This window comes from Falco rusticolus, chromosome Z (genome assembly GCF_015220075.1).
Source record: "Falco rusticolus isolate bFalRus1 chromosome Z, bFalRus1.pri, whole genome shotgun sequence".
Taxonomy (NCBI): Eukaryota; Metazoa; Chordata; class Aves; order Falconiformes; family Falconidae; genus Falco; species Falco rusticolus.
This window is the reverse complement of record NC_051210.1, coordinates 34414375-34438905: the sequence shown is the minus strand read 5'-3', so window position 1 is coordinate 34438905 and position 24531 is coordinate 34414375. Positions and strand designations below refer to the sequence as shown.

The following is a 24531-nucleotide window of genomic DNA, read 5'->3' as shown; positions in this document are numbered from 1 at the left end:
CTGCTACTAACAGTTCATTAATTCGAATTAAGTATGTGGAGGGAAAGATACGTTTTGTTTTAAAATACTGTTTGTGTTCATTTATTTCATCCTGTTGTATGTTCTGCCATCTTTATTAATTTTCCTTGGTTAAAGTTCTCTTTAGCTGACTTTCAACATTGCCCAGTGGAACATACATGTGATATCTCTATCTATTTGTTTTTAACATCCTTTTGAAAAAAAAAGGATGCCCTGTTAAATCCTTTCCCCCTCAGTTTACAATCTGAGGAAGATACGAAAAGGAAGGATTGTTTATGTAGATAAGGACTCAATGTTAAAAGAGTAGAAAATTTCCACAAATACTTTAAACACAAACAGGAAAGTTTATAGTAATTATAATAAAAGCTAAAAAGCAGCTGAAGAAAGTTGTCTGAAGATAAGCAACAAGACAGTACCTGAAGGAGAGGAGTCAGAACAGAAGAACTATTTAGCAAGAAGAAAAAAAATCAGAGAAGTTGTAATACACAAGCTAAGAGAAAAGTACATTTAAACTGGACCAGAGAAGAGCATAGAAATCAGTGCTGAACAGGATCAAGTAAAAACCTCAGCAGATACTTCTAAGTAACAGTCATAGTGGAAGCACCATAAATGATATATAACAAGATTGCCTGCTACTAAGCATGGCCAGAATAACATTGTTCTGAACTAAGCTTGAAAGTTGCAAGCAAAGAGAAAGGAAAAATGTTAATTAAAATTAATTTTAAAAGCTGGAAAGCTAATCACTTGTGAAGAAAATTATGAGGATAAGCAAAAATGGAGACTGCAGACAGGTAAAAGAAGAAAATAGCATGGGGCACTACCCATGCACATCACAATTCTACCTCTAAAAAACCTAGGTTTTGCACCACTGTCTACTTTAAGGATAATTTTCACTGAATAATCTAGTTAGCAAATGTTCACAGCTCAGTGGGGTATCAGCCACTCTTTTTCCCCATGTAAGTTCTTTCCTGTGAGGTTTATTACTGTGCCCACTGCATCATAGTTATGTGCTCCAACAAAGATCTCTTTAAATCATCACCTACAGAAACTGTCTAGCTTTTTGGTAATTTGAGACCAGCTATTGCGAAAAATGGAGCATCCTTATAAAACAGAGAATACTCCTCACATAGAGGAAACAAAGATTCATTGCAGACAAGGAGGAAGAACAATAGACTCACTGTTGAAGAAAGGCATAAATAATTGAGAACGTCTGCAAAGAGACTAAGTTCTCAGAGAAACTGGATTTTAGCCACTTGTAAATTGTGAGGCACACAGAAGTAGGAGGCAAACAAACCTGAAATGTTTAGGCAAAGGAACAGCCAAGTACTAGTCCCAGTCAGGCAGTCAGCATGTTAGCCCTAGAGGTAGATAAAGCACAGCAGACATTTTGTATGAGTTTGTTACAGCAGGCTACAGTCTTGTTTGACTGCATGACCTCAGAGTGTGTGTGTATGTACATATATACACACACATGCATGCACACACAGATGTGTACATAAAATCAGGCACACTCCAGCATCTGTACATGAGTATAGGACACTGTTTGTGGTCTCCAGCCAGATGAACCCCAAAATGCTCTACCTAGAGAAACATACCCCACACCATCTATACATTCAGTTTGGTATGTACCTTGATACACTTAGTGTTCACAGCTCCCTAACCTCATGCAAACCCTGACATACCTCAAGGTCCCACAGACCCTTTCTTCCAAGAGCTGCACCTTGACCAGTCTCTAACACAAGACACCATCGGCTGGGACTTTCATCACCCTGAAGCTGCAGCAAAACTGAGACTGTCATTTCTTCTGCAGTCTACACCTCTTTTGATGATGCTATGAAAAAAAAAAAAAAAAAAAGTTCAAACAACCATAGAGTAGTTCTGCATTTCTCAGGAAGATTCCCACACACACACCACAAACAGAAAGTATCCCAAAACAACAGTTTTTTCTCATTAGCTGCCTACTTTGAGTGGACAATCCCATGTCCATAAGCACTTTCCTCTTTCCTTCTTGTGAATCCCTATATGGGATGAAGGAGGAGGGGAAAAAATAAAAGAAAAAAAAGCGGGGGGGGGGGTGGGCAGGAGGAGCAGTCAATGCCATCTCCAGGTGATGTATTCATCCTGTCTGTGGGCCACTCAGCTTGACAGGGTAAGACATTTATTCTGCTTTATCAATGTAAACTCAGCGGGCAGAGAGCTGACAGGCTGTCCCCTGGAGGACTTGCAGATCCTGACAACTGACCTCTACCATAAGCAGGAGTCTCTCTCACTCCATTCTACCATATGCCTTGTCACAAAGCTCACAACCCTGAAGAGATTCACAGAAAAGTAGTTGAAGTGACTATTTTTTCCACCACAATATCTCAGAACACCAGAGAATTCAGTTTACATTCAGGTAGAAGCCTGTGTCACCCATTCTGCCTTGTCTCCTACCAGGGCTAAAGCAGCTCTGCTAAGAATCAAGTATATCTGCAGCTGACCCAGCTGAAAAACCACAACGCTGCAAGTCAGAGACTTCAGTCAGCCAGGGCCTTTTGCTGCAGCACAGGTGAGCCCCATTACTCTTATGCCCTCTAGTCTACACACCACCTTCTTATTCCCTTCTCTGAGGTGTCCTTACAAACCCTCACCACTGCATAGCAACACTAGGAGCCCTAAGGAACATTACTCAGTGTCAACCAGTCAGCCAGTTGGTCCCTCCCATCAACACATCTCCACTCTTCTGCCCCTTCCTCCCACCTGTATTTTACCCTGAAGCTGAACAGGGTTTCTCATTAGAAACCCATCATGCCAGCTGAGCATGTCTTCTAACACTTTTCTGACCAGATGCTGCCAAGCTGTACTGTTTCAGATGAAAGGTTAAGCAGTGATGAAAATGTCCTTACTGCTGTGATAGCAAAGTTTTTGGGTGGCATCTATGGAGAACTCCAAGTTGGACCTTTTCCTTAAGATAAGTCTTTAATAAAAGATGCTTAACGGCCTCTTTTATTAAAGAACTCTTTTATTAAATAGCTTAACAGGTATCAAAACACAGGCACTCTTGTGCAACTTCCCCTGTCACATTCTCAACCATCACCTACTGCAAACAGCTGGGCTGCGCCAGCAGGTGCTACCATAAAGGCAACACTCACAACACCCATTTCAGATAACTTTTTGTGGTTTGAGAAACATCTAGCAGCTTCACTGATTTACATTTAAAAAGCCAGTATATATCCTAAAGAGTTCTTCATTTGCTTAAACTCTTCTGTTACACAAAAACAGGAAACAATGGCTCCTCCCCTGAAAGGATACATTCAAAGAAACAGGAAACAATCTTTGTTCTTTCTAAAATGGACAGTTTTACATAAAGCGGTACAAGATCTCTGTTGCTTCAGCACCATGCAGTTTTTGGTAAACATCAGAAATAGCCAGTACCACTGCAGATGCCGACCTTCCATTTTGCAAGAGCAGGTGGAGCTTAAAATGGTGGTCAGGCACTGACAGATCTCTGTTAATGAAAAGTAAATGGTTTGCAATGATGGGGTTGATCTCTCAGTATAACCACATGGCTTCCTGTGGTTTCTTTGTGTTGAGGAATACTTTCTTTTACTTCACGTTTTGTGTGTGTGTGTGTGTGTGTGTGTGTGTGTGTGTGTGTGTACATGTCAGGTTTGGCTCCATTGCACACCTCTGTAAGCATTTGTAAGATTGATTTCCCTTTTCTTTCCATCTGGCTATGTTTCCCTGTCTTTCTGTTGCATTTTTTCTGACCATAATGACGTGGTCTTTTTGGATTCTGTCTATCACTTTCCAAGATGTTGTAGTCATACTTGTTAGAGACAAACTACTCACTCCAGTGTGTCATCCTGTTCATGCTCATGTTCCCAGTACACTTGCGGGAATTGCTAGTATTGCTTTGTGGATCATGAGTGGAGCATTTGTTCTGTTCACCTTACCTTGCATGACAGATTTACTTGCCTTCAGAAGGGACCGTGCCAGGGAATTAACCCTTTTCCTAAAAGCAACACTGTGCAAAGGGCTGTTCCTCTCCAGGGAGATCCAGTATACTCCATCCACTCAAGGAGTGACCTGTGGCAACACTGTGCTTGCTGCTTGTTAACTTCTGCACTCAGCAAACGTATGGTTTCAAATTAATCAGCCTGCTGTCAGCACTTAGAAGTCTGTTTCACACCCTGTCATGCATCTGTACCAGAGCCTAACTGGTCAGCATCTCATTGTTTAATATAAATGCATGTTTCTGAAGTGTTGCAAACATGATTATTGTAACTGTTCATGAGGGACTACTCTAATTGACTCACTGAATTCAGACACCTTTACCATCAGTGCATGAGTAGTACTGCCAGGAAGGGCTGGCAAGCCAATCTGCATGAGCCAAAGACTTTTTCCTACATGCCTTTCACACCCAGACTACTGCCAAGAGTAATTTAGGTCATAGTTATCCTAGCAAATAATCACACTAGTTTACACTTTGTCTAATGTCTAATATGTCTAACTTTCTTGTTTTGTTTTGTTTTGGTTTTTTTTCTCTAATTCATTATTGCAGCCTTTAAGGGAATGATAAATGGAGCCAAATGTAGTGTTTTTATTGAAATCATTGTACTGCTGATGTAACCATTTGGGTTTGAATATGGAATCTTCTGCTCAGGAAAGACTGAACTTTAGTTATTCTCATAAATGTCAATGACTGGCAAAGAAATTTTATCTAAATGTATTAAATGTCTCATATTTACAGTCCAGATGCACCATCATTGATTTTACATTTTGTAAGGAGAGGCTGAAAACCAAGGAGAACACAAAGAAAAATCTAATAATAGCATATACACAACATATCCCTGGGCAATGTACCCACCTGTGGCAGCAGGTGCCTGCTGCCTTGTCCCTTAGGTCACAGTTCCCCTCTAAGGATTTGATTTTATCTTATCCTCAGTTTAACTTACAAAGACAATAAAGAGTCTGGTGTGAACTCAGGTTACAGTAAATGAATGTTCAAAGACATTGCTGAAGCAAATGCACAGAAGCTATTTTCCACAGCAGAGTGCTGTGCTGCTTTCTCCAAAGGTCAGCACCAGGAGCAACACGCCTGCTCTTCCCTCCTGCCTGCCCTGCTCTCCTGTCATCTGAGTAATTCTAACCTGCTCCTGCAAGTCTTTTCTCCCACTCTTCAGGCCATGTTTTCAAGCTTGTCCTTTCACTGGCAGTGAGCATGCTGAGGAGCACTACTCTACCAGCAGCCATGAGCCTCCTGGGCCTGGTCCAGGCTTGGCATGTTTGATTCACCACTTCACTGTGGCATTTCCTTGGCATGGGAGGATTAAGCAGTCATATGGGCTCCAGCCACTTTCCTCATAGTCTCAAGAAGAAGGTGTGTACCTGGCAGTGAGGTGCAGCTGACACAGTATTGCTCACACTTTTCCAGCTACCTCTGGCAGACAAAATTGTTCCTTGGGGCTGTATAGGGCTGTAGAGAAACTGAGGCAGTATAGCTGCACTTCTGTGCACCAAAGGAGACACCAGCTGGTTCCCACTATTAGCAAGATGCAAGGGAAGTCTTAAATCACTGGTATTTTCTGTCTCGGGTCCAGCCCAAACTGTGGTAAGCACAAAACAGGGGGCTGGAAAAGTATGTAACAAAACACTGTTGTAGAAAAGCAAAGAGGTGCTAGCACAATTATATATCTTACACTATTTCTAGTTCCAAAGGATAAAAGTAGAGTTGCTAAAAAATCCCATACTTGGGAACTTTATTGCATATTTAGCAAGAAGAGGGAAGCTGCTCTCAGGGAAAGAAAAAAGGGAGTCAGTCATGAAATAACAGAGTCACAGAGCAGCCTTGACATTTACACCATGAAGTGAGCAGCTCCTCACAAGTCAACTGGGAGATCTCAGAGTATAGTTGCAGCAGGCTTACATCTGTTATGAGCATGTATTTAGTTTTTCAAAGTCTGTCCCATTCCCAAATACAGTCTCACAATGAAAATAATTTGTAAACATCACCCAGTTTTGAAATCCAGGACTGTGAGGATTGAAAATTGGGCAACTTACCAAATTTACAGGCTTGTGCTTATATTTTCTGATTCTTACCCAGTTTTCTAAGGATAGACATTAACTACATTAAAAATAAAAAATGGAGGTCTTTGTCCATTTCCATTTCAAGTTTACATTATCTAATTATAATTTATATATCTAACACACCCAGAAACATATGTTGCAGATGTGAAATATTATCACTATAATGTGAAGGGGAAATACATAAACTAATTGACAACATCATTTGAAGTAGTTAAATGGATATAGGTACACCAGGGGTTTGTTATTTTTTTTTATTAAAAATTAAATTTGCTTTCCAAGTTATCATCAATGTCAAAAGACCTGTATTATTTGTAACTTTTTAAAAGCAGGGAAAAGTAAATTACTGGGTATAGAAAATAAGTGAAAGTAGCTGCCTGAACACTACTAATAATGCCATTAGCAAAAGTTTAATAGTCAAAGGAAAATTATAGTAAGGACTTCAAGGACTGCAATATGTCTGCAAATTTCTTGTAATGCTTAAAACTAATCACATCTTCACTGGGGGAAAAAAGCACTTTAGTAATGACTATTTCACTTCAGTTTTTAAGACCTCAGACACAGAAATCAAATCAATGTTCATTCAAGTACTCACAAAATATGATGGATATTCCCTTGTCTATAGTGTGCAAGTACCTGCTTTTGGAATATTATTAGGGATTGTCGATACAGTGTGAAAAAAAGGTCTGTTTTTTCCATCATCTAGGCAACCTCCTGTCCCAAATTGCCTTTGACCAATTTTGGTTTAGTCTTATTATAAGTCTTCTATAAATTCATTTACAAACTATCATCAAATGGACTCACCTAATGCAGTGCCTGCTTTATGGCAAAGGAGCAGATTTTATCCTGCTGCCAGATAAGCCCATCAACACAAACCCCAGGGCTAGCTGAATACTATCCCTCATGTTCAGGCTATGACCGCATGTCTGAGCCACCTGAAGTGGTTAATTGTGGCTGATACTATAGAATACTTGTGAATGCCCCATACAGTTTCCAGACAGAGTTATTACAGTAGAAATTGTTTAGCTTGAAATTAATTGTATACTGCACTTCAGCACAGCCAAACAGATATGACAAACAAGGGTGACGTTTCAGAATATTGTTAAGAAAAGCAAGCTGTACTCTGAACTGAATTGCTTATGGTGTGTTAGACAAGAACAGAAATAATTTCCACAAATGATTAGTTTTTTCTGAATAATTTTTACTGGCAAAGTGAAAGATACAAATTAATATCCTGAAATGGGTTCCACTGCATTTGGAATAATCCCATTAATTTAAAATAAAATAGAAATATCTGTTTTTAAAATTATAGTTTATCTTCTGCTTCTATCAAATTTAGTATTACAGACTTGATAAGTCTCTGCAGTCTTAGGTCAGATAAAAGCAATTGGTTCACTTTTTCCAAATTAGAGTATTGTGTCAAATGCCCCTATAATTCTCTGTGATCTGTCAGATTGTATTGTTCCCTGCCCCTTTATACCTCTGTAATGTCCACTGTGTGTAGGGCACAAGAGTCGGTATTTTTCTCTGTCTTTTTCACTTGTACAGGCATGTCAGAAGAAGTTTTCATTTGTCTCCCTGAATATTTTTTTTCCTGATTCATGCTGCTTCGATACGTTCTGCTTTAAGTTGGCACTTTGTACTACATTGGTATCAGACTCTGGTAGATCTATGTCCAAATGCATAGATGATTTATATAGAGCTGCTAAAAACAAGCAATCAAATAAACGCTTCTTTACAGTTACAATGTGCAAAAGAACTTGCTTGATCCGATATTGAAAGTTGAAGATGGGATTTTTTGCTTTAACTATAAGGCTTAACTGTTTCCAATTTCTACAAAACCTTGATTTTAATTACCATGTTCCCAATTGTTGCTGCAGGCCAGCAGCTCGTACTGCCCTCGATTCTATCATTGGGCACAGAAGGATATTTGTGGAGTCCAGTTTTGGTTTATTGTACAAAATTCAAAGGAACAGATGTATGAACAAATAGAACAGAGTATCAGTGCTGCCACTTCTGCAATTACCCTGATAGAAAACACACTGACAGTTGGACCGTAAAAAAGCTCTTCTGCATTGTAAACATTTTGTCACTACGAAGAGCAGCCCTTGAAGACTTTTTAGAAGACAGGCAATCCTATCTGAAAGAAACATGGTACCCTTTTGGATGCCCTCTTAGCTTTTGTATGTGCTGACTTTGAGGTCTGTAATTCCCGGCATGTCCAGCTCTGCTCCTGAACCCAGAGCAAGCAGGGGTCAGCTGGCAGGATGTGCATTTTGTTTGCTAGCTAGCTATCTCATGGTAAGTGCTCCCACCTCTGCACTCCTGGATGGGAGTTCAACCTCTAAAACTATAATTTGCATTCAGTGCAATACAGCCTGAAGCTGAAGACACTCAGCCTTAGACAGGCAGAACTGATCTTACATGAACATTCTTTACCCATAATGTAACTGTACCAGTGAAAATCAGATGTAGTCCTTTATTAAGCAAAGTCAAAATACAGATCTCACACACTTGTCTTGATTTTGGAACTTGAACTTAATGCAAGTTGTCCAGGGGTCTATATCGATAATAGCAATTAACAAAATAAACTTTAAATTACTTCACCAGTCCATAGCTCATGAGCAGGCTGCCCTCTCTTAGCAGCTTCTGCTCTGCAGTGCATTTGCTTAACTGATTGATCTTCCTGTGTCATGATTCTACAGAGATTAAATTTTCTTTTCCGAGGAGAGCTTGCAGATTTCAAAATTCCTTTCCCAGAGAAATAATGGATTTTCACAACTAATGAGGGAGAAATTGAGTCCTAACTGAGACATGTCCCATCAGCCCTATTCTCCAACTTGGGAATGATTTGAGAAATACACACCTCTTCCTTTTCCCCTCCTAGCCCACATTTTTGAAAGCAAAATAGCAGAAAATGACAGATTTTCAATAAAATATTTATATATCGTCTTGTTTTCTCTGGAAAAAAAATTAATTTTGTAGATCTGTAGAGCAAAAAAATTAATTCTCTTGAAGCTGAGGTAATGTGGACCTAGCCTCATTCAGATCTTTCTAGAAAATCTCTTATTCAGACTATAGATGGTAGCTGTACTTCTTCATATACAACAGAAAGGCACTTTCCCTTGGTGCATATAATCTAAACAGTATAAGTGAAGTGGAAGTGCTGAAAGCCCAAATCCTGTACATAGAAAATAAAACCAGAAAACCTATCCAAACAATTTCTGGTATATCCAGCATTTGAAATAAGTGTTTGACAGGGTGGGGAAAACAGCTTTATGATTACTTTTAGGTGGATTTGCATTTCAGCAGCAATAATGATTTGTCATATTCCTTGCTCTGAAAATTTAGCTCCTGAAATGAAAAGGTACGTAGCAACACTCATAAAATCATTGCATGGGAGGCTCTCCTGTTCTGTTGTGGAAAAGATGAGTTCTGCCATCATTTGCTGCATAATACCTTGGCATTTGATAACTTTAATGTTGTTTACGACAAAATGGTCTAAGCGTGTTACAAAGACTATAGGAAGAGGTAATGAACTATATTAGTGTAAGTAATACAGATACTCACGTTACTTGAAAGGATTTACCGAACAGCTTTATGGAGATATATTAAACTGCAGACCAGTCCTCCTCCCTTTTTCAGCTACAAATCCTAAGACAAGAAGTACCCTTGCATGCCCAAGTGGCCATTGAAATTGATTTCAGAAAAGGGTTTTTTTCTGTTGTTGAATTTCTTTCTGGGATTTTTTGAATGGGTAGGGACTGCAAGGAATATTTGGAAGGGGCTATGAATAAAAAGGAAATAGACTTATTTTTCTATTGAGATTACTAAATCATCAAATAAGTCCTGCTGTATTTGTCCACAAAGAGAAAATAAGGAAAACTGGATTACCTGTAATTGTCTCTCTGGATTTTTAATTTGAAGACTTACAGATGAAAATAAGAATTAAAAAAGTAAAAAATCCACCTACTATTTAATCTTGCCCGTGTGAAACAAAATCCCCAGAAAATAACCTCCATGACAGCAGAATTCAGGCAGCTGAGCTTCCAATTTGATCCTTGCATTGCGAGCAAATGCATTTGGAATTACTGAACGGTGTTGCTGTGAGGAAAACAACATAAGCCGGCAGTGTGCCCTTGTGGCGAAGGCAGCCAAACACACCCTGGGCTGCACCGCTGAGGGCGCAGCCGGGTCCGGGGCACTGCTGTCTCTCCGTTCTGCACTAGGGACACCGCGTCTGGTCAACTGTGTCCAGTCTGGGGCTCCCCAGGCATGGCCATACTGGACCAAGTCCAGTGGAGTCCAAGCTGATCAGAGGGCTGGAGCACTTCATGTGTGAGGAAAGGCTGAAGGAGCAAGTTTGTTCAGCCTGGAGGAGGGAAAGCTCAGGTGACACCTTACTGCTGCCTAGACCTGACCCCACTGCAGGGTGCAGAGAAGATGGAGCTGCACAGTAGAAGGGCGAGAGGCAATGTGCACAAGTTTCAGCATGGGAAATTGCAACAGGATGGTTTTTGTTACCTGAGAATGACCAAATAGTGGAACAGGTTACCCAGAGAAGCTGTGGGATCTCCATCTCTGGAGGTATTCAAAGCCCAGCTGGACACAGCCCTGAGCAGCCTCATATAACCAGAACTCCCCTTGACCTTTTTAACCTTCATGATTCTGTGACTCTGTGTGTTTATCAACAATTTGTGCTAATGCTGCTACTAATGTGTATATATATATAAAAAAAAAATCCTTTCTTGGCCTCTGGTGTTGATGTGTCCTTTGTACGTTAGCGTTAACTCCATACTTCTCAGACAATGCTTTTGTTCTATAAAGAGAATGAATGAGTCTTCTCCAGGTTTTCTTTGTTGTTTGTTTTTTACATCATGACAGCCATTCAAATATACCGCTATCATGTAGAAGAAGCATAGGGATTTTTTACTTTGAGAGTTAAATGGACTATGATAAGTGCTACAGTCCAGAGCGATGTGGATGTTTGTGAGGTTTATCCCATTTAATTGTAAACTTTTTGACTTGGTTATCAGTATCAAGTGTACACAAAGTGCTTAGCAAGTGCTGCTGAATCTGTTATCCAGGATCTGTTCAGTGCTGAGCCAAAAGATTTTTTTAGTGCTGTGGCTGGTCTACTAGCCATATTTAGGCTTGTTACTTCAGAGTTCAGTTTTGTTCCCCTATACAAACTACAAGCACAATAATCATACTATTTCTGTCTCTGTAATGCAAATATAGATATAAACTCCCAATGAAGAGTAGAGGAGTGATGTCAAGTAGCCATACTGTACTGAGATAGCAGCTATTGTGCTTGTTTGTATTAGGATTTTACGCTGTTCACGATCTTCTTAGAAAAACATGCTCTATAAATGATGTTATAGCAGTGACTGCTTCAGGCAATACTGTCACATGTTTAGTTGCATGTAATTAACCATGTCTTTCTTTGTGTAAATGCACTGGATTCTTTTCTGCATTTATGCAATCAGAAAATTTGAGGTTTTATAAAAAAGAGTTTGAAAAGATCAAGAAGCATTTCAAAGCATGTAAGCTGATTTCAGCCTGCTGAACTGAAGGGAGTACTTGTATACCTGAGATGATAATTTTTTGCAGTTGTGAATAATTATTTTCTAAACCCATTGGAGAGTTCCTAGTATTGAGATACCATTCTATATGGTATTTCTACATTATCTATTTGTTTTAGGCAAGAACTTTCTCTGTCTATGCCTTATCTCCAGGATATACTTAGCAAAATGTGATTTTGTTTATTATTTTGGTCTCTGCTGCTATGTAACCAGAAACACATGAACTAACCAGTACTTACCATCAACCACATTCCACAAAGCTAACAGTCCCTCAAACCTTTGATTTTAATTATTGCGTATAAAAGCATTCTTCTACTTTAATAACACCCATTTTCTATATGGGCTAGAGAGAAGCTTCAGAAAAGTTGCAAACATTGTATCATATGGTAACATCACGCTGTGTTACGCTAATTGGTAGTGAGATATGTAGGGCCAACATATTACAGTACTTCAGGGAAAGAAACTACATTTTTGTACACAAGCCAGTCACGTTACCTTCTGAAGTTAACAATAATGAATGGAAGTGATTGGCAAAAGCTACAACGACTAAAAATAGTAATCCTGACCAGGTAGGTCATGGGGATATGGAAGAGTCAGATAAAAACCACAATTGTTCAACCATTTTAAAGTTCTGATTGATTGCTGCGATTCTTTCATTGTATATTTTGTTACCTTGCCCACTTGCAGCATGCCTTCTTGCTTGATGCACCTGGAAGTCACCTTTTCTGAGAGAAGTAAAGCTTTGGCAATGAGCAGACAGGCATTTTGTTTGGAATCCCAAACAAAATGAAGAACTACAGGGAAAAAAACCTAAGGCAGAAAAATCTGAAATTACAAGGTAGGAAGAGAAAAAGAGGATCTTATGCCAATTATTTTTAAGAAAGAGAAGCAACAATGTGTAATGCATTCTCCTGGCACCAAGAAATCCAGATGGTAAGCAGAAGTGACATCTCATTTTGCACAACTGCCATATACACAGTAATGTTTTATGGCCACTCCTTTCTGATTATCAAACTCTTTGCACTCCGCTGTTTGCCATAAAAGACAAAATACAGAAAGTATCAGCAAGATTTATTTATTTTTTTTAACAGCTGGTTAAACTTTACAAAAGTGAGATATTTTCCATCTATCCAAATTGATTAGAAAGCACTAGTAAACATCTAGTAAAGATATTCCAGTAACCTCAAATCATGATTGTATAGGAAACAGGGCAATTTTCAAGTTACTGCCAAAAACTATCCAAAGCATAAACAACTGAAAAAAAGCAAAATAAAAAGCCAAACAAACAAACATCTCAACCAGTTGTAAAGCCTAACAAAAAATAGAGTGATAGAATAGAAATGGTGCTATCAATGGTAACTTTAATGCCTGCCTCATGAGACTGGCCCCTTAATGAGCAGTCAAACACCACGAATGCATATATGTTTTCTCACATTAGAAAGGCTGTGAAAGCATAATGTCACCATAGTAATGTTATGGCATTTATAGGACCTGTTAAGGCTTGACAGCTAATGGTGTTGCTCCTAAAAACTGGTTGATTACAAAAATAATGGAATGCACATGTATTAAATGTCAATACAGCACTACCAATTCTTTGATGCAGATGTATGTATTTAGAAATGTGGAGCTCAATTCTTAGTTACACTAATGTAAATCTAAAGTAACGCAGCTGAAGGCAATTACACCAAGCCAAAGCCATAGGGCATCAACTCTTAAGAATGTGACCCTCCAGCTACAAAAACTTCATATATATGCTTCTTTTTCTCTTGCAAGGATATTGTGACTAATGTCACAAGATTGAAGACCTTTAGGTATACTTCGATTTATGGAGTCTGAAATGATCACCAGCATCAGCCACAGAATTTCAAAGATGAGGTGCTGGAATAATGTATGAGTCTTTCTCCTATCTCAGACCAGGGGTTATTGAACATACTTTAGTCTAAAGTGTAATCCCTAAATGTTCTGCTTCTGGCCTCTGTAATTTTTTTCCTCATATGGAACAATCAAAAATCTGATTTTTTTTTTTTTTTTGCCTTGACTTCATTGTGTGTAAAGCAGTTGTCTGCTTAGATGTAATTTTCAGTATCACTTTTCTGTATTTAAAACTCTAATACCACATGTAAGATGCAAACATTAAATAATGCAGATAAAATTAAAGAATCTTACTGAAAATCAAATCCATAAGATGGAAGTATGGTCTAGATCAGGTACTGGCTGTTAAGTTGCTGGGACAGCAGCACTGCACCAGATCCCCCAGCTCCCTTGGAGATCTTGCACTGGTCTAAGTAACAGGTTAGGCACAGCTGCTGCACCACTGGTTTTCCCAGAGTAAAAAACAAGAGCTCATACAAAGCAGAATAAATTGTGACAGGACTTACTATGTTTCACAGTTATATCAGAAGTGACGGGTGCATTTTCTACAGTGACTTCAGCGTGGGACAGAAGCCTTCATAGATCCTGCCTTAACACTGATAATAAGACTTTGTCACCTCTGTCTTGAAAAAGACTTTTCACTCATTGCTGCTCCTTCTAGACAATGAATATAACAATTCAGACACCTAAGGGCGTGGTGGGGATTAGTTAGTTAGTGTGCCAAGAAGGAAGAAAGAAAATTGATGTCGTGTCAGCTGCTTTTACAGTGACATTGACAAAAGCACAGGAGCCATGGCAGCCTCACATACCAATACTGCAGAAATGACACCAAATCTATGTGTTAAAAAGAAGTCCAAAACTTTGTTGTGGAAATCCAGAAGCACTGAAAGCAGTATGTGAGATGTGGGAACCAATAGCTTTATTTTCATGCAAACTACATCATTTTATGTTTCACAGATTAAGCATATTTCAATAAACCAGGATGGAAAAAAAAAGGAGATTTTGTGTTGGAGAAAATTCAGGTCATGGCCAGAGACCCAGTCATGATGTAGATCAATGGTTTTCAGCTTTTTTCCTGCAGCTCTTGGGGGTCTGTGGGCTGCTCCTCAGTGGCCATTGACATGGGGAAGTTTGTCGATCCTTGCACCAGAGTATAAGTTCCTACCAAATAGTCTACAGATCAGAACAGAGGCTGCAACTCCTAAGCTAGACTCCAAACCTGCCAATTCACTGTGTACCAATCTCATTAGGTGCACAGGGCCAGAGAGCCACACATCAGGTACCTCCAGGTCTTCTTCTAGGGGCATGTGTGGCAAAAGCTGGCTAAACTATGCTTCACAGATTACTTTGTCAAAATCAGGCATTACACATTTGCTCACAGCACATAGCAGGCAGAACATAGCAGCAGAAGTACACAGCAGTACATAGCAGCAGAAGTAAAAAGAAGTTTGTATTCATATTTCCTCTTATTTACACAAAATTCTTTTGTTGGAAAATTTAATTTGAAGTCCATTCAATTCTATAAACCCCATGTCTGGTTGCGAAGAAGTTTGCCCTGCTGTCAGCTGCATCAATCAGTTGATGGGCTTTTTTTCTTTCCCAGTAAGCACAGCTGTACTGCTGTATCCCAGCTTCACCTACCTTTGAAAGAGAGCTCATACCCTGCTGGTTGCATGGCAATGGCAGATCCATTTCACTGCGGGACAAACACACACGTACATATCCAGCAGTAACCCCTGGCTCTTGCAGAATGCACAGAGCTGTGGATTTCTGTGGATGTATCATTCCTGACACATCCTGACTCCTTTAAATGTAGTTCATGTATGCATAAGTTGCACCCAAACCTCTGGCTGCAGTGAAGAAGTAGCATCGTGCAGTTCTCGTACACATGCACCCCAGATGTTGCTGAGAACAGATTCCTGTCTCAGCTCCATGCTGTTAGGCCAGTGCTTTCATTTAAGGGTCATGAATGACATTTAAAAGTCTTGAAATCCTCATTGGAGTAAATCATCTTTACTCCCTGGTATCTACTAATAAAGGGTTTTGTCTCTCCTTATTCAGCTTTACCTCTCCCCAGTAGCCCTTCGACTTAAACTCCTTATAGTTAGATTGAACAAACTAACATAAATGTAGTATTGATTTAAAAAATACACATATTCCTCCTTTCTCCACAGCACATAAGAGTGCATTTGCTTAAATTATATCAAGAAATATTTATTCTAAAAAGAGTTTTTAAAGATTGCACAGGCTTTTCTACAGAAACTGATATAATAAACAAAAGCCTATACAAGAGTGATGCAGAGCTGCTAAGCTGCCTAAGCATGACTGCATTACGACACAGACTCTCCCTTTGCAGTCTCATTAATATTTCAGGTAATTTCACAGTGAATACATATTCTTGTGAGGCATAGTGATGTGCCAGAGGGTACTTTGTGGACTGGAATACTACTCTGTCCATTCAAAGTCTAGTCTGGTTTCTCCTGGCAAAGGAAAAGTGAGCTATCACATAACTGAATTGCCAGCACGTCTTCAGAAAACTTCTGTTAGACTTTGAGAGTGCGAAGGAAAAATTCTCTGACGCAGTGGGGGAACTGGTGTGTTTCCTATCTTTGCTGTAGTTGATTTAGCAATATCCACAGACAGGCTGACTTAAAAGCGACTGCCCAGCAATATTAAATTCCCCTTAACGGACTGGCTTATCCCAAAGGTTTACAAAAATATCTCTTGGAATTCTTGCAAACATACCAGAGATGCTGGCTGGCTAAGTTTCCAAAATAGTCCCCAGTTAGCAGCTTTCAAACTCCACACAAGAATCAAATTGCCTCACTCGAACACTGTGCTACATTCCCTTGACCAGAGTCATCACCTCCCTCTTTAGGTGCAATTATGAGGAAAAGTCGCTTTCTTTCAAAAGAAAATAAATTTAGAGAGCCTTCAAACAAACAGACCCTGTCACAGGAGAGAAATCCCAGGCCAGAAGGAGAAGCACTGTTTACTGCTGCCTCATAAATATTGACAACGTTGCTTTATACAGCACTGGTGCAACAGGAACATTTCTAATGTGCCACGCTGTCACTAACTCTGGGAAATTATCTGAAAGTCTGAGTTTGCTTTGATCCCCGTGTCCTGGCACTGAGGCATATGTAGCTAAAGCCAGTACCTCATGGCACCTGGAGAACACAGTCGTGTTCCAGTCCCCTTCTCCCCTCTCCATCTCGAAGGTTACCACCCCTGCACCAGGCTGTGCTCGTATTTCAGCAGAGGCAGGTCACAGCCTGGCTTCTCTCCGTGAACCCTCCAGGGAGCTGCCTTTGGGGCTCCGGCTGCCCTCCTCTGACCCGTCAGCCATCGTGCTGAGCCGCCCCCCCTTCCACTGCCTCCGCCACAAATAGCTGCAACCTTTAGCTGATGGACAGGACAAGCAGCAAAAGGGAAATAAATAGCTCTGAGTGCTGCAGCTAGGGTCAGAGCCTCCGCTCCGATGAGTCAGCGCAGCCACAGCTGTACCAGCTACGGGGCTGGCTTTGTTGCTCCATTTATAGGCTGCAAGCCAAAGCACAAAGGAAAACTTCCCAACTGCTTGTCATTGTTATAGTACAAGTAAAATAGCTAAATCTAGACCTTTGTCTGGAAACAGGCTGCATGCACCTCCCCTTCCCCACTCCTCAAAATGTTTAAGCCTGGCAGCACCAGGACATTTTTCAAAACTCTTCTGTGTGCAGGAGCATGGCCTTTTCCCTCTTGGCAGCATGTCAAATGTTGTTACCACTATAGTATTTCAATGCTGCTAAACAATGCTTGCAAATATCCACTTGGACTTCAAGCAGTTCTGCTAAATTTTATGCAGTCTTTTAAATCTTTCTCTCCCTGATAATGATGCAGATAGGTTTTTGTTTACATTGACTTCTAGGAATGGCTTTTCATTATGCAAATATGTTCAAAGACATTTATAGGTCACGAGAGTGGTGGTTATTTATTGATTCTTAGCACCAATATTTCAGTTGTCCAATTAGGAAACAAAAACAATGCAGTGTGACCTACGTACCAAATAAACAGGCTGAGTGAATACTGGTAATGCAGGATTTGAAATACATGCAAGGCTGAAATATATTTGCATAAGCTGTTGTAAGAACAATGCAGAAACCTATCTTAATAGAAATCCGTTTTGGTACAAAAAGACAAAGATGGGCCAAAATCACCACATATTGTATTCACAACAAAGATTACAGTCAGTAAGTTTTTAGCATTAAGTAGCTTAATCACTGCTTAATGCTAAGAAACCATCTCACTGAATAGCTGGGGAGACATGGAGGAATTTTTTTCTCTTGACACTTTCTAGCTTTTCCAATCTTATCTATGGTATGGGAAACTTCGTCAATTGTCTTGAGAGCATGGGAGATAGAGTAAGAGGAGTCTTGTGGAGCTTGAAAATCTAATTTACAACATACAGGTCATAAAACCACATTTTTACCTCATTTGTAAGACACCTTCTTCCACAACTCTTGTAATGATAAAAAAGGCTACACAAGAGAAAATTTGCTTTAGTGACTTTTAGCTGGTTATAAGAAATCACATACACTACATACTGTTCTAATGCATCTGAAGAAAAGTTCTGCTAATGCAACCTTTTTCTTTTTCCAGTGAGGAGATTCACTAATTTACTTTCAAAAGTTTGCATTGTTTTGGTATTTAAGTAAAATTAAGTTCATTGTATGCATATTTGTATGTTGCAATTCCTACAATATTTGAAAAAAACAGAAACAAAATAGTCATTCCAGGGTTTTTCTTTCTCTGTCAGAGTGCTAAACAAGCCTCCATAATTGTCAGTCTCTATGCAAGAGCATAGTCAAACTGGCCTTTCTCCACTCCATCAAGTCCATCAGCCCAGGTTGAGGTTGGCATACTCTGGTAGGGGTCAAGGAGAATTCGGAAGCAGCGAACAATGAGGATTCCCAATAAAATAAATAATAAAATCACAAAGGCAAATGTTGTTTTCTGTTCCAGGGTCATGCTAGAATTTGATGTCATGTTCTCTGATGGCAGCAAAGTGGCAGCGAGTATCTCTCCATCCATCATCCCAGGAAGCTGAAATGAATAATCCCACAGTTGCCTTCTTTTCATCATCAGTTTGGTGAGGTCAAAGCAGAAACCATTTAGATGCTCTTTGCTATCTGTAGGGCAAGGGGGAAGCAATGTTAACTGTGAACAGCCCCTTTGTTTGTTTGCTTCAATACAACTTTCTCGTAACAGAGAAAAAAGAGATGGAAAAGAACATGACAATGGGCCTACTTGCCTCTGCATCATATATGAGAGCTGTAAGAAATCTTTTACCGCTCTGTTGGCAGTGCAGAATCCAGATACTGGTACGAAATGTCACTAGACCCTAAACTGGCAGTAACCACTCCCTACCTACCATATAATTTTGACTGGGGTAGAACATTTCTTTCCTGCAAGGGAGAAAATGAGATGTTCAATCACACTGCTCCAGTGCGTGGTGCACAGAAATGGCAAATTGCATGTCTTCCTGCAGGACAGACAAATGGCAGTTGATGGTATTTTAGGTTGGGGGAGAGGAGTTTGAAAAACAAATGTAATTATGGTTTTACATGTAATAACCAAAAATGTTTCGAGGTGGGATGGACCAGGATCTGCTGCAGGCCAATAAAATCCCTCTGTCCCCATGGCGGAAAGCAGCAACGATTCAGTGCCTGTAACTTCAGCATTTATGAATGAAAGGCATAAATAATTGGTGTTTGAAATTACAGAAGATGTAGGAAGGCAGCCTGAAGTAAGTCAAGTAGTAATTTAGCTCAAGGGCAGATGTTTCCTCTTCTTACTTAAAATTAGAGTCAGGGTTACAAACACAGCAAGAAAACGGTTTTTATGTCACCAGCTCTGCCATATCAAGAGAATTGCCAGGATCTGGGACTGAAGGTGGCTGTTTCTGGACGGCAGAGCATGTGCTGTGCTGCCACGTACCCCGCGCGTCGGCTCCCTCCGCAGTTTGTCCGGGTGCCTGCTTAGCATTGCTTCCCTCGCCCTTGCACGCTGGATCTTCCTTCCAGTGGGAAGGAAGCACTGCTGGATGCCACAGCTTAGGCCTGGACACTGGCAGCACTGAAATAAGGCTTCAAAACTGATTGAAGGACAATGCTGTCTCAACTGAACATGTGCTAATGGTAAGAGGAAGGAATGGAAACAAAAGAACACAATGCGGTATGTAGCATGCGCAGGTGAAACTTGCACATGACTATAGCCACTCCATCACTCGATTGGAGCCAGTAATGATTTATAAGCATGCCTCAGTGACAGTAGTGTAAGTATAAATGGATTAGGAAAGCACATGAAATATTGCCAGGGTTATCCTAAAAACTGTACTTTAAACAAAATAGAGAAAGTATTAAAGGAACAAATATATTGGAACTGTATGGTTATTATTGCCTGATTTAATTTATAATGAAAAAGATATAAAGATCAAAAATGCTGACTTCCAGTCTTTTAAAAGTGTGCCTCAGCTACTAGCCTATAGAAAATGCAGAAGAATGTCTAATAGAGAGAGCTAAAACTTGAGAAACATAAAGCTGACAGATTTTTTTTATTTTTTTTTTTGGGGGGGGTGGTGTGGTCAGGGGTGATACCTGGTGAAGGAAATAATGAATTCTGGTGATAAATAATCTTGTTATAAAAAAGAAGAAATGTATAAACTGAGACAGTTTATCTATGTATAAATTACAGCATACTTAAATACATACATATTTATAAATGTATAAACTGTACAGTGAAGGCCCTTCTAAAAGGCCTCTAATATTCTGACTTCAGAAAGCTCTTCAGCACATGCATTATGTCACAGGTTTTAATGTTATTTAAGCACATACCCTCAGCTACAAACATATTTACACACGTAACAGTCTTTCCTAAAACTGCAATCACACCATACAGTAACTATGCTTGCTTTTATAGATCAGAGTGTTTTACAAAATGCTTTCCTGATATTTTTCTAGGAATTGTCTGAATACGGTTAGCAGCTGTGGGAGAAAATGCAGAAGATGGAAAACCTATGACTGTCAGGAAAGATCATTTACATACGCTGGTTTTAAATGTCAGACTTAGAATTGACAAAGGACTCTGTATACAGTAACTTCCCACTGTTGAAGAAACTCCATTTTAGAAAAATAGGTATAAGCAGTGACTTTGTGATAAGCAAAGGCAGTTCATTATTTTCCTTTTGGGATCAGAGTAGACACCTAAGTGGGTAATATAGAGAAGAGTTAGATGTTAATTTTCATAACTGTGAGCACTACTGACTGATTTTAGGAACAGGTAAGATGTCTGATTATTTTACAGTTAGCAGCTTTCCACACTCAGAATCCTAATTTTTATGGTATAGATTATATGGCATAAAATACTAAGACTATATTGCAAAGCGGAATGTATTTCCAAGGCTTTAGGCTTCCAGACAGCTTTCTGAGTGTGCTCATTACACTGAATGATTGCAAGCATTTTGGGGCAGGCAGTTTGTCTCTACAGAAAGGCACAGTATCTAGCATAACCACATGCTTTGCCCTCTTTGGACCACTTCTTCTACAAGCTAAAACTCAAATGAGATCATTAACCATTTCCTTTGTGAAAAAAATTATGTTTAACTATCCGCACTGATACAAGCACATGGGTACTTGAAAGGAGAAGGTGACTAGATAAAGACATTGAGTATATCTATAGACACAAGTAATTAGCCTTGGAAGCACCTTGGTCACAGCAATGTGGGCTTGCACACTCTTGGCCTCAGGTCATTCACCTGGAACAACTGGTGTAAGGGAGTCCTCGAACCCCACATCTTTCTCCCTACCTGTCGCTTTCTGTTGTGTTAGCAGAGCTCTGCTGGCACCGGGCACCTGAGTCTCTTTCCAACTGGAGACATTCCTTTCCTAGGAGACTATACAGACTGTACATGACAACATACCCTTAAACTGAATTTTATTGCATGAGAGCCTCTGCACTCCTTCTAAGAGTTCCTCCAGCCTGCTTGAACTCCATCCTGCCTTGGTGGTACTGATCAAAGGCTGACAGGGAGGACAGGAGACAGGAAGAGGGTAGGGTGCTAAGGATCTGCAAAGGGAGGCAAAAAGGCCCTTCCCCATGCATGAGGGATATTCTGCTTGAAGATCCACCTCTAATGCAGATCCCAAAAGGCAACAAAGGAAAGCATGAATGTGATGCACAACATAGGTATCCCCATTTCAGCATAAAGGTATCCATGCAACCAAATCAAATAAATAAAAAATACAGATCATTACAAGGGAGGTGGTAGGAACCAGGTAATAATAATAATGACAAAACCCGAATATTGCGGGTTTTTCCAGTTTGTTCCATCACTAAGACCAAAGCTACATTATAGCATGTGTGGAAAAGCCTCATGGTTGTGTAAAAATTTGTTAATTAACGAAGATTCCTCTAGGTGCAGACCTGCTTCTTCCCCCCCCCCCCCCCCCCCCAGATAAAATCATAACTGATAGAACAAATAGATTATCTTTCACTGACGTGACTAGCCTGGATTATTTTTTTTTAGTGTAGAGGTTCCCCCTTCAATTAATTTCTGTAATAGGTTCCTGGCAGATGTGTCTAATCCTTTGTCTAATGAGTACACAGTTGCATATCACTCAATCAACATCAGGTTGTCATTATAATTTCTCCTTGCCAGTGTGCACACATCTATTAGGAAGTTCAATTGTAGCTCTCCCTGCAGTGGTGTTTATGGTCTGAGATACAAAATTTATAAAGAAATAAAGAAACAGGGTAAAACTTGCCTATCATAAGTGGCATTAAACTGACACATTAGTCATTGGCACATCCTAAGCCTTAAAAGCCTTCATATAGTGTCAGGTGCCCACCTGCAGCCCAGTAGCTGAACTATAAGCATAGAGCCTGGTCAAATGTCACCAAAAGGTAACTCTTCTGGTCAAGCCACTAAAATTTTGGAAGTTAAAATGTCATGGGATTAATTGGTTGATACAGCTATCTACACATTTGTATGAAAGGTACAAGTTCTAGGGACTCTGAACAGTTAAACATGTTCAAAGCACCTTTGATCAGTCTTTCTCTGGTTTCAGCATTTCATTTGTTTTGAAGTTGAGTTTAATTGAAAATTGCTGTGCATTAAAAGGATTTCCTTAAAGTTCACAGTTTAAGGCTTCTTACTTGGAAACAGGATTAACAGAAAGAATGGCTTTAAGATCTGCACCTCTAGGAACAACGTATTTACAGTTAAATTTTCCTTTGTTCTGTTGTTGAAACTGCCCCCTCTTTATTACCACATACAACATAAATGCATTTTGTAACAAGTCCCATATGCTTACATTCTTACCATGAAGGACTTGTATGTTGTTGAGGAGTCACAGCCAAAGAGACTGTAGGAAATCACATGCCAGTTTGCCAAGTTGCATCTTACTTCTATCAGTTTTGCCAGATTCTGTATCCTACCTCTTCATAAGCTTGTGTATCATCTCATCCATGTAGCTGTAACATGGCACAAATACTCAGACACACAGAAGCTCTGGACCCAACCTTCGGCTGCTGTAAATTCTTCCAATAAATTGGAGGGACACAGAGATTAGCATTGCTGGCCCTTCATCTCTCAAAATACTGAAGAACTGGTAACTCCAGAGACTATTGAACGCATCCAGACTGAACTCTGACAAAATCTATGTTTGCATGGGTTTAAAGCAAATATTTTAGTTAAAAACTTTAACGAAAAAACACCATGTAGAGTGGCAGCATCTGTTTATTGCTATTTCTTGACAAATGGTTCACTGCACAATGTTCTGTGTAAACCACATAAAACAAATGCCTCTGAAACAATCAAGTTCAAAGGATGAATCTGACCAGCAGAAAAACCTTTGAGTCACAGGGGCCTGCAGCCTTGCTGCTAGACACAAGGCTAAACTCCCTGCTACTGCACCTAGCTCTAAGGTTCTTCTGACTTAATTACCATCTTGCCTTTGGCCCTGCAAAATTTGATTGATAAAAGTTACAATTAAGCAATAAACACATCAAAATATTAAACATCAAGACATTTAAACACAGAAAATATCCTCTCTGGTTTTAGTCAACAGCCAGGGACTTTATTTTGCCCTTCTTGTTCACTCAAGATTTACTGGCCTAATCTGTAAGGTCCTGTAGCTTCACAACGTATGCCTGACATGCAGGGTATCCTATATTAGTGAAGTAATTGGTTTTCCATTATGAAATATCCCATGGAATGTAACAAGCACACAGCTGTGCCAAGACCATGTGCACGATTTTCCTATACCACCCATACTAGTTTTACTGATTACTCACTTCCTTAGCTACAAAAACACACAGCAAGTTTCTTCAGGCTCAAACATCTGTACACAAACTATTAGAGCAAAGATATTTCCATACACTCACAGCTCAGTTGCTGTGATTGGCATTTTAAATCTACCTTTAATAAAAAAACTTAATTACAAAAAGTACCAGGCTAACAAATTAAATTAATGTGTTCTTTTCTCTTGTAGACAAATGTGTCTTGCATCCCTTCACACTGTTTTCTGTACTATTTGTTTGTTGCATAGTCTAAATCAATACATCAACAATATTCTTTTCACCTATATATTATCTTTTCTTCTTACAAATTTGATATCAAGATGACATTGCCTCTCCCTTGCAGGCACATACCCTCATCATCTCTCAACAGCTTTTATGGATAGGTCTTTATGGGTAAAAAGATCTCCTTGGTGTGCCATTCAGTTGTTGACATTGTTACAGCAAGTTGATGAGGTTAATTTTTGGCAATAAAACAATGCTAGAGAAGGATCTGTCCTTTTTTCTGTGGACCCTCTCCATGCACCTCACTTTTGTTTAATGCACCGTGGAATGTTTAAAAAACAAGCTCATATTTAACATGTTAATGCATATACATAATAATTTGAATTCCTCTACATGAGCTGTGTGAGGATGATTTATATACAAAAAA

At 39.6% G+C, this 24531-nt stretch overlaps 1 protein-coding gene across 1 annotated transcript; it reads right to left on the bottom strand.

Annotated features, from left to right (window-relative positions):
- Positions 1-18371: 18371 nt before the first annotated feature.
- Positions 18372-18686, bottom strand: CTXN3 (cortexin 3). Its single transcript, XM_037374613.1, has one exon. It carries the CDS (start codon positions 18663-18665, stop codon positions 18372-18374), a length of 294 nt encoding a protein of 97 aa, XP_037230510.1. The 5' UTR covers positions 18666-18686.
- Positions 18687-24531: the final 5845 nt, after the last annotated feature.